The following is a 10,808-nucleotide window of genomic DNA, read 5'->3' as shown; positions in this document are numbered from 1 at the left end:
CAGCGCCAGCGATTGGTGACGGGTAGCGCTGAATAAGACAAGATAAAATGAATGGGTTTAAAATCTTGTGCTCAGGGCGACATTGATCTAAATCCGGTCCTTTACGACACTGGCGGGTTTTTTGAAATTCATAAAATTCCTGGCCGTTATAACGGCCGTTGAGGCCGTTATATCCCGCCCTCATCTAATTTCCAGCTATCTGATTGGTTATTGAAATAGGCAAATGAGGTGTAATAATGCCCAACCAATCAGATGATCTTTCAGTCAATAAAAAGGGTTAATACAGCCGTCATTCTTCATTCTTTGTGAAAGTGTTTGTGAGATTGTGGAAATGTCTGGAAGAGGAAAAACCGGCGGGAAAGCTCGGGCCAAGGCCAAGTCTCGCTCATCCCGGGCCGGACTGCAGTTCCCTGTGGGCCGTGTTGACAGGCACCTGCGAAAGGGGAACTGTGCTGAACGTGTGGGTGCCGGAGCCCCGGTCTATCTGGCTGCTGTGCTCGAGTATCTGACGGCTGAAATCCTCGAGCTGGCCGGCAACGCGGCCCGAGACAACAAGAAGACCCGCATCATCCCCAGACACCTGCAGCTGGCCATCCGCAACGACGAGGAGCTCAACAAGCTGCTGGGACGGGTGACCATCGCTCAGGGCGGGGTGCTGCCGAATATCCAGGCCGTGCTCCTGCCGAAGAAAACCAGCAGTGTGAGCACCAAGAGCAAGTAAACCGGTCAAGATTTAATCTGATAACCCAAAGGCTCTTTTCAGAGCCACCCATTGTATCTATGAAAGGGCTGAAGCGAGTCAGAGCTTAATTTAATAACAAATCGCTTAGTTAGAAACTAACGATATATTGTTAAATACAAATGATCTGTTCAATACTCGCTTCTGGACAGTAGATGTCGCCAACCTCCAATAGGTTGAAATTTACAGATTGTATCGGAAATGAGGCACAAAATAATCAGTTCATTAAACTGGGAGGGTGGAATCGAGGCACTCTATTGTGTTGCGGCCATTATTGTAAGTGTTATTTACAGTCTCATCCTCCCAGAACACTTACTCTGTCTGACTTCCAATACCCAGATTTGTCCGCCAGAAGGTGACGGATGTGTTGATTATTGTGTCAGCGATTGCTGAATCAGTGAATGAAATTTGTCTGTTATTGGCTGAGTGAGGGATTTATTCTGTCCCTGTCAGTCTGTTCCTGTGTCAGTGACGAGTACCGCAGTGAATGTGACACTAAGTTTTACACTGCTTCTGATTCTAGCGCTGAGCGAAAACACTTAAGTTCTATTCGTGCGAGTTACAGTGAAACAGCCTCTGTCACAATAACTGGAGAGGAAAAATAGACAAACTTTATTTGATCCGAGTCTGGTTCATTAGAGATGAAAATATTTCCAACAGTGCCAAGCTGATACTATATCGGAAATGAAAACTTGCATCTCTTGTACTTTGCACGCGTGCCCGAGCCTCTCCCTGTATCGATGTCCAAGTTACATTGACACTGCGGGTGTAGATGCCTCACGTGAAAGTGTAGGACCGGAATCAGACCATTCTGTACCTGTTTGCCAGTAGTTTCCCTGTCCAAATGTGCCACTGGATGTGTTGATGGGTTGACAGTTATTAAACTGATCACTTACGTATTTTCCACCTCACCTGTTCTTGAGTTACATGCGATACGTTTCTTTCGACAGGCAAAACCTTGATCGAGCCAGAGTGAATGTGACGTTTCCTCCACCCGAGGCAAAGGAACAGTGCAGCCAGCGCCTTCTCACACACAGTATGTATATTATCACTCTCAGAGCACAGAGACACAGACAGGTCATCAGTTCCACAGGCTCGGACAGCAGAAGTAGTCAGTCCCACACTGATCCCAAGTTCCAGAGTCACATTTTCAATCCAACAGCCAAACAGAGGAGGTGAGGCAGACACTGTTCCATTTCTCCCGAACTCAGTCCCGCTGACAGGTGGATTCTAAAATCCCAGTCCAAAGTCTCGCTTTCAGATTGTCAATTTCACAAAATGGCAATACTAGCCGTGAATTAAATACCAGATACCCCGAGATTCAAATTGAATACTAGCCCAGAACTCTCACACACACGTGAGTTCAATACATGCCTTATTCATTCGAATAGTGCTTCATTCGGATACAAATTGCAAGTCCAAAACTCATGTACAATATCAGATTGAGAAATGCTGTGACAGTATAACCTGAGAAACACATTAGATACCAGTTTATAATGTACTCATGTTAAGAGATTTAATGACACAGTATCACAGACACACAAGTCCAAAAATCTTACAAAAAAAAATTAAAGATGCAGTATTAATTCATTTCGTGCAGACTGATCTGCACATTATATACCAATTAAAAAATGTCAGTTTGAAAGATACATTATCATTCACAATATTACTCAGAGATACAGATTTAATAGTTGTCCAAAAAGCACACAAATTATCTGATTAAAACCTACAGCATCAAATCCTAAAGTGTATCCATATTGATAAAAACTATTTAAACATTAAGATATTAAAGCTACAATATTGAACACCATAATGTAATCTGAGAGAATAAATATAGACACAGAATGAATCTCACACTCAGATACAGTACAGAGACTGACATGCAGAAGGAATCCCAAACTCACATACAGTACTAGAGACTGACAGATACAGAGTGAATCCCACACACACACACAGTACCAGAGACTGATAGATACAGAATAAATCCCTCACTCACACACAGTACCAGAGACTGACAGATACAGAATGTATCCCACATTCACACACAGTACCAGAGACTAACAAATACAGAATGCACCCCACACTCACACACAGGACAAGAGACTGACTGATTTAGATTGAATCCTACATTCAAATACAGTACCAGAGACTGACAGATACAGAATGAATCCCACACTCACACACAGGACAAGTGACTGACAGATACAGAATGAATCCAACATTCACACACAGGCCAAGAGACTGACAGATACGGAATAAATCCCTCTCTCACACACAGTACCAGAAACTGACGAATACAGAATGTACCCCACACTCACACACAGGACAAGAGACAGAGAGATTTAGAATTAATCCCACATTCAAATACAGTACCAGAGACTGACAGATACAGAATGAATCCCACACTCACACATAGTACCAGAGACTGACAGATACAGGATGATTCCCACACTCACACACATAACCAGAGACTGACAGATACAGAATGAATCCCACACTCACACACAGTACTAGAGACTGACAGATACAGAATGAATCCCACACTCACACACAGTACCAGAGACTGACAGATACAGAATGAATCCCACACTCACACACAGTACTAGAGACTGATAGTAACAGAATGAATCCCACACTCACACACAGTACCAGAGACTGACAGATTCAGAATGAATCCGACTCACATACGGGACCAGAGACTGACAGATACAGAGTTGCTGCTTTACTCGGTCATCATGCTTTGAATCTGGTGGATAAATTGAAAGAAAGTCAGTGAAACTACTCCATTTTAATGTTTGTCTCTGTCGAATTTACTGCCCAATAAAGTGAACACGGGGCCGGGGTCCGTTCAATTCCCTTTTGCTTTGCTCTCGCTCTCATTCAGATTTACACCGCCACCGGTTTTCCCGTGAACCACCACTTTCAGGGCTATGAATCAGAATTCAGTTCCTTCCTCTTTCTCACTGTGGAGCCAATCTCTGAAATAATTAATTACTGATCTTAATATCCCGCATATTAGCAGCACGTTCCCCACAGTGTAACAATCCAGAATGAATGATTGGAGAAAAGAATTGGCTCATTTTCAGGCTTCGTCCATGATTCCGTTTTCAGGACACACGGTTCCTGTTCAGTCCCTGCAACGGAATCAATTGATAACCTGGAGTTTGTTATTTTTACAGGTAGAAGTGAAATTTGTCCATATCAGCAATCTATGATTGGGATTATATTCCGCAAGTTATAGACAATGTGTTTTTGAAACAGCGCTCGGAATTTGGGACGTGTAATACGGAATAACATTATTACAAAGAGATTTTAAGTCCTTGTGTAAAAACGACATGGCCGAGTAATTCACTTATTTCATACACTGAAATTGGCGGCCTTTTTCAAATTTTAAAAAATCGGTCAATTGTGGCCAACAATTTGCTCCGTTTTCTTATTGTCGTCTCTCCGATTTGTTAAGGAAATTAGTTTTCAAGCAAAGCAACCAATGAGAAGTAGTCTCGGTTTTGAGCGGGCTTTGCCATTTGGGCCTGTGGTAATTCCAGGTCCCCAATGACTGAGCTCAAACGGTTCAATTTCACAAACCCTCTCAGTATCAGTGTCAGAAACAACCGTCAGAGGGAAAATCCATATCACAAGCTGGGCCCTTATCACAGCGGCTCAGCTCAACCTGTTCTCCCATGGAAACCCCCGGTCCCACATCACAACATCTGACTGATAAATAGAACCAAAACAGAGCGAATGGAGTGAAGGGGCATTTCAGCGAGGGGGGGGGGGGGGAATTCAGCTCCGGGTAAACTCACTTGTAACGTTCCCTGGACAATTCAGTGCACTCAATAAGGGAAAGTTCCCTCTCAGTAACCGGTGCAGCTCGCCGCCGATCCCACCTAACCGTACTGTGTGTCACAGAAAACTCTTTAATTATAAAACTATTCCCTAGCCCCATATAACCCCGCACCAGTTCCCAGGTCAGTGCTCTCTCTCTGTGAGGCGGTGGGTGGCTCTTGGAAGAGCCTTTGGTTTGTGTTCCGTTAGAAAGGGTCGAGTCGTTCAGCCGCCGAATCCATAGAGAGAGCGTACACCACATCCATGGCAGTGACCGTCTTGCGCTTGGCGTGTTCAGTGTAGGTGACCGCGTCCCTGATCACATTCTCCAGGAAAACCTTCAGCACCCCGCGGGTTTCCTCGTAGATCAGACCCGAGATCCGCTTCACACCGCCACGGCGAGCCAGGCGGCGGATGGCTGGTTTGGTGATCCCCTGGATGTTATCACGAAGCACTTTCCGGTGCCGCTTGGCTCCGCCTTTGCCCAGTCCTTTGCCTCCTTTACCTCTGCCAGACATGATAATTCTTCACTCAGATCGCTGCTGAATGAAAAACCCTCGCCTTTCTTCTGTATTTATAAAGCCCGCCCCGACCTGGTTGAGAAAGGCACATTATCGGAGAGGCCGGGGAGGAGTGTTTGAATGACAGACAGAGCATGAAGTGCGGGAGGGAGGAGAATGGCTCAGAATGACGGACAAGCGGACGTGCAACTTCAAGCTCCGCCTCCAGGAATTAGTTACCATCCTTTTTAAAATTTTCACCAGTATCAAATGCGGAACATAAATTCGGACACAATCATTACAGACTCCGGCTTGATATTCAAGGATTGCTCGAAAAAAAAGGCGGAAAATAAAATTTAAATTCAATAATTGAGGCACACTACAGTTCCAATACAATCACTATCATAACAGAATCAATCAGTGCCGCTCCGGGACCGTTGGAAGAGGGAGTTTTAGTTTTCAGATTTGTAGCTGACAGGAGGCGCCCAATAGTTCAATAAACATAAATCGGTGTGGAAGGCACTCTATACCTTTCCGTGCTTGGGTCAGTATGGGACTGGATCGATTCAGGCACTGGGATGGATGGAGAATGATCCTGTGTGGGGACTGCATAGAATCAGGCACTGAGATGGATGGAGACTGGTCCTGTGTGGGGACTGGATAGATTCAGGCACTGGGATGGATGGAGAATGGACCTGTGAGGGGACTGGATAGATTCAGGCACTGGGATGGATGGAGACTGGTCCTGTGTGAGGACTGGATAGATTCAGGCACTGGGATGGATGCAGACTGGTCCTGTGTGGGGACTGGATAGATTCAGGTACCGGGATGGATGGAGAATGATCCTGTGTGGGGACTGGATAGATTCAGGCACTGGGATGGATGGAGAATGATCCTGTGTGGGGACTGGATAGATTCAGGTACCGGGATGGATGGAGAATGATCCTGTGTGGGGACTGGATAGATTCAGGTACCGGGATGGATGGAGACTGGTCCTGTGTGGGGACTGGATAGATTCAGGCACTGGGATGGATGGAGACTGGTCCTGTGAGGGGACCGGATAGATTCAGGTACTGGGATGGATGCAGACTGGTCCTGTGTGGGGACTGGATAGATTCAGGTACTGGGATGGATGCAGACTGGTCCTGTGTGGGGACTGGATAGATTCAGGTACTGGGATGGATGGAGACTGGTCCTGTGTGGGGACTGGATAGATTCAGGCACTGGGATGGATCGAGAATGGACCTGTGTGGGGACTGGATAGATTCAGGCACTGGGATGGATGGAGACTGGTCCTGTGTGGGGACTGGATAGATTCAGGTACTGGGATGGACAGAGACAGTTCCTGTGTGGGGACTGGATAGAATCAGGTACTGGGATGGACAGAGACAGTTCCTGTGTGAGGACTGGATTCAAGGACTGAGATGGACAGTGAAGCGGAATCATAAAACTTCGCAACCTCAGCGTCCAATTTACCCTGAGATAAGCATCTGACCCCATTTCCGCTCCACCAAGACCGCCAACTTCCACCTCCGAAACATCGCGCGTCTACTCCCCTGCCTCAGCTGATCTGGTGCTGAAACCCTCATCCACGCCCTTGTTACCTCCAGATTTGGCTCTTCCAATGCTCTCCTGGTCAGCCTCCTATCTGACGCCCTCTGCAAACTTCAACTCCTCCAAAACTCCGTTCCCCTATCCTAACTCCCACCAAGACCCGTTCACCTATCACCCATGTGCTCGGTGAATTACATTGCCTCCCATAAGTTTAACCGCTGTAGCGATGTAATATATTAACGTAGACCGGGGATAACTGTGATCAATAGGTCAGTCTCTTCAGACAGTAACCAGCCCTTTCATAGATACAGTGGGTGGCTCTGAAAAGAGCCTTTGGGTTATCAGATTAAATCTTAGCTGCTTTTCTTGCTCTTGGAGCTCACAGTGCTGGTTTTCTTCGGCAGCAGCACGGCCTGGATATTAGGCAGCACCCCGCCCTGAGCGATGGTCACCCGTCCCAGAAGCTTGTTGAGCTCCTCGTCGTTGCGGATGGCCAGCTGCAGGTGTCTGGGGATGATGCGGGTCTTCTTGTTGTCCCGGGCCGCGTTGCCGGCCAGCTCGAGGATTTCAGCCGTCAGATACTCGAGCACAGCAGCCAGATACACCGGAGCTCCGGCACCCACACGTTCAGCGTAGTTCCCCTTTCGCAGGAGCCTGTGAACACGGCCCATAGGGAACTGCAGTCCTGCCCGGGATGAGCGAGACTTGGCCTTGGCCCGAGCTTTACCGCCGGTTTTTCCTCTTCCAGACATTTCCACAATCTCACAAACACTTTCACAAAGAATGAATAAATCTTCCCGCACTCGCCCTTCTTTCCATTCTGGAGGAGTGCAGTGGGGGCACTTGTGATTGGTTCATCTGTTCTCAATCTCATTGGTTCAACGAACAGCCAAATGAGAGAGCTGTTTTATTCACCAATCAATAGCCGGCAATGAGAAAAAGGCGGAAAATACCGAACTGAACCGTTTTATTGAAATTTGAAAAGCCCGCCAATATATTTGTAATACAAGAAGCGGATTAAGTAAATAATGTCGCCTTAAGACAAAGATTTAAAAATCTCTCTCCTTTTACTCTGTTATTCCACATTTCCAGTCACAACTTCCAGAATCTTTTACATTCCGGTTAGAAGTCGCTTCATTCACCGTTCGCTTTCAATCCGGCGGGAATAAAGTCCCATTTTGTAACGGGACAGATCCCAGCTCAATCTTTGTAAAAGTAACAAACCACAGATTGTGGATTGATCCCTGTTCACAGGAGCTGCAGCGCGATCGAAACCGGAGCCGAGACTCCTGGTGTAAGAAGTCGAACAGTGACAGAGCCTTTAGACTATTCTGTAGTCGGTGTGAAGTCCCTTTCAGGGTTGTTGCTTGAAAGAGGATTGCGGTTCTGAAAGTGATATTCCCGAATAATGAACAAAAAAACGTGAAAAGGAAAAAGAAATGACCTTAAAACGGCTCTGAAGGGGCAGATGCGGAGGAAGGGGCGGAATATGACCGGGAACGAGAGGATCAGGGATACGTTTTTGGTTATTGAAACTAAATAAAACAACGACAGAGATTATACCGGGCAGTGATTATGAGAATCTACCAGATTTCAAGTGAAATTACAAAAGCACAAGTTAGAGAGACAGTGAGTATCAAACTATCGACAGTAAAATGATTCCATAGAGGTGTTGGTACAGTTTTTCAGAGAGACTGTGGGTGGCTCTGAAAAGAGCATTTGTGTTTATTTTCTTTTCAGTATATTGAGGAGTTTTACTTGGAGCTGGTGTACTTGGTCACCGCCTTTGTCCGTGCTTGGCCAGTTCCCCGGGCAGCAGCATGCGCACGGCGGTCTGGATCTCCCGGGAGCTGATGGTGCGCCGTTTATTATAATGGGCCAGGCGGGAAGCCTCACCCGCGATGCGCTCGAAAATATCGTTCACAAAGGAGTTCATGATGCTCATGGCCTTGGAGGAGATGCCGGTGTCGGGGTGAACCTGCTTCATCACTTTGTAGACGTAGATGGAGTAACTCTCCTTCCTCGCCTTTCTCCGCTTCTTGCCGCCCTTGCCTGGTGCTTTACTCAAGGTTTTCTTGGCGCCCTTCTTGGGAGCTGCTTTCTTATCCTCAGGCATTTTCAAACTCAATTTCAGACTCAGAAATGACCCAAATCCGCTCCGAGCTCGGATTAAATCGGCAGCCCCACAGCCCTATGGTAATGAGGGATGGAGGAAGGCAATGATTGTGATTGGGTCATTCGTAGTGAGGTCACAATAATTAACTGTAACTCTCTGATTGGTTTCTTCAAATATCCAATCAGATTTAATACCTGCCACCAATCACAAACACGCTCACACTGCACATTGTCCGGTTTCATCAATTTGTTCCGAACTGTTGCAGTTCTGCTTCCGGCCAGTAGATGTCCCCAAACCCCGGGTCATTGAAGTTTGCAGATGAGAGAGGGACAGAAGATAAACTCATTCTTCACATTATATTGCACGGGTGGGATTTCGAAAAACTGGGAATGGAAAACAGTTTGTTCGACAAAACATGAGTTGTAATGCTGTATTAAATGCTTGTAATTAATGTTGGGGGTATAGCTTATACTGAGGAAGACTACGACAAAATACAAGAAGACTTTAATAAGCTTGCTGAAAGGCGGTGTAAATGGCCATTGAATTTCCATATAGAAAGGTGTGAGGTGGTGCATTTTGCTCGGGGGAATAAGGAGGCCAAACACTGCTTTGAAAATAAGAGTCTAAATGGGGTAGAAGAGCAATGGGATTTAGGGGTACAGATTGACAAATCTTTAAAAGTAGCAACACAGGTTGATAAGGCCATGAAATGCAAACACAGAGGTTTATTTCTAGAGGAATATATTTGAAAAGCAGATAAGTTATGTTGAACTGTAATTTTAACTGTCAAACCTTCTGTCAAACTATTAAATCTTCCCTTTCTGAAATCCGTGCTGACTATTCTTTATTATATTTTCGGTTTCTGGATGTTTTTCTGTTGCTTCATTGAGTAAAAGATTCCATGATCATTCCTACCACTGACCTTTAGTTAACTGGTCCACAGTTCCCTGGACTTGTTCTATTTCCTGTTTCAAAATATAAGAATCACATCAACTGTCATCCAGTCCTCTGGCACTATTCCTTTCTGTAATGATTTTTTCTATATATGTAACAATGCCTCTGCTATCTCTTCCTTTGCTTCATTTAATAAGTGCAGATGCAATCCATCAGGATCAGGAGATTAACCACCCTTTCTAACTTAAATGCCTTGATATCTTTATTGACCTCTTCCTCTATATCATATTCACCCTGTTAATCTCCCGGGTAAATACTGAGGGAAAGTAATAATTCAATATTTCTGCCATTTCGCTGACGTTACCTGTGAGTTTATCTTGTCAATCCCTTAGTGGCCCTCAAGATATTCTGATTTTCCTTCTGTTATTTCTGGCTCTGTACAATAATTTACTATTTCTTTTTATATTCCTTGATAATTTGATTTCGTGATTCCTGTTTGCTTCCCTAATTGTTTTTGTGACTTCTTCCTAACCTCTTCCTATTCGCTTTTGTCATCCTCTTATTTAATATCTATAAATGAGAAATTCGACCAGCTTGTTGTGTCTGTTCAGGGGCTGATGTTTGGGAACTGTTTATTGTCTTTGATTAAAGTGCCAGAAACCCAAAGGGAGCAATTCAGTCCGAAACTCCACAAAAACGCTCTATTTCTCCCTCCCAGTGAACTAAGGTGCTATGATGGTGAGTATCGCTCCCTTCCAAACAATTAATTCCAACAGGTTTGAATCCCAGCACGCTGAATTCAGAAACACCAAGACTGGAACCGAATTTGATGATGTTCAGAGTGATAGTGTTTTCAAAACACAAACGGGTCTAATTTATATAAAAAAATATTTTTAAAATTCATTTATTTCCCCCATATCGTTGAATTTAACTCTGTTCCTTTGTATTATTATTTGCCCTGATCTGTACAGTGGATACGGGACACAATTGCTCGGATTCAGTGAAATTAATTGATTTTCTGAAGTTTTTCCCTCTGCTGATTCCCGTTCCTTATTTAAATTAAGTCGGATTAACCTTTCTGATCTATAGAAGGGTCATAGTCCTGAACCGTTAACCCGAGCTTCCCTTCTCCACAGATGCTGCCGGACCTGCTGAGCCTTTCCAGCATTTTCGGTTTGAT

General features: G+C 45.1%; 2 protein-coding genes across 2 annotated transcripts in view; one reads left to right on the top strand and one right to left on the bottom strand.

Moving 5' to 3' along the window:
- Nucleotides 1-331: 331 nt before the first annotated feature.
- LOC137312581 (uncharacterized) overlaps nucleotides 332-10,808 on the top strand; it is a 103,500-nt gene continuing 93,023 nt past the window's right edge. The window contains exon 1 of the mRNA XM_067979111.1: nucleotides 332-698. Within this exon, the coding sequence (XP_067835212.1) occupies nucleotides 332-698 (367 nt within the window). The remainder of the gene's footprint in view (nucleotides 699-10,808) is intronic.
- LOC137312472 (histone H2A.J-like) lies at nucleotides 6,972-7,370 on the bottom strand. Its single transcript, XM_067979018.1, has one exon. The coding sequence runs from the start codon at nucleotides 7,368-7,370 to the stop codon at nucleotides 6,972-6,974; it is 399 nt and encodes a 132-aa protein (XP_067835119.1).

This window comes from Heptranchias perlo, unplaced genomic scaffold, assembly GCF_035084215.1.
Source record: "Heptranchias perlo isolate sHepPer1 unplaced genomic scaffold, sHepPer1.hap1 HAP1_SCAFFOLD_43, whole genome shotgun sequence".
Classification (NCBI taxonomy): Eukaryota; Metazoa; Chordata; class Chondrichthyes; order Hexanchiformes; family Hexanchidae; genus Heptranchias; species Heptranchias perlo.
This window is presented reverse-complemented; position numbering and strand designations above follow the sequence as displayed.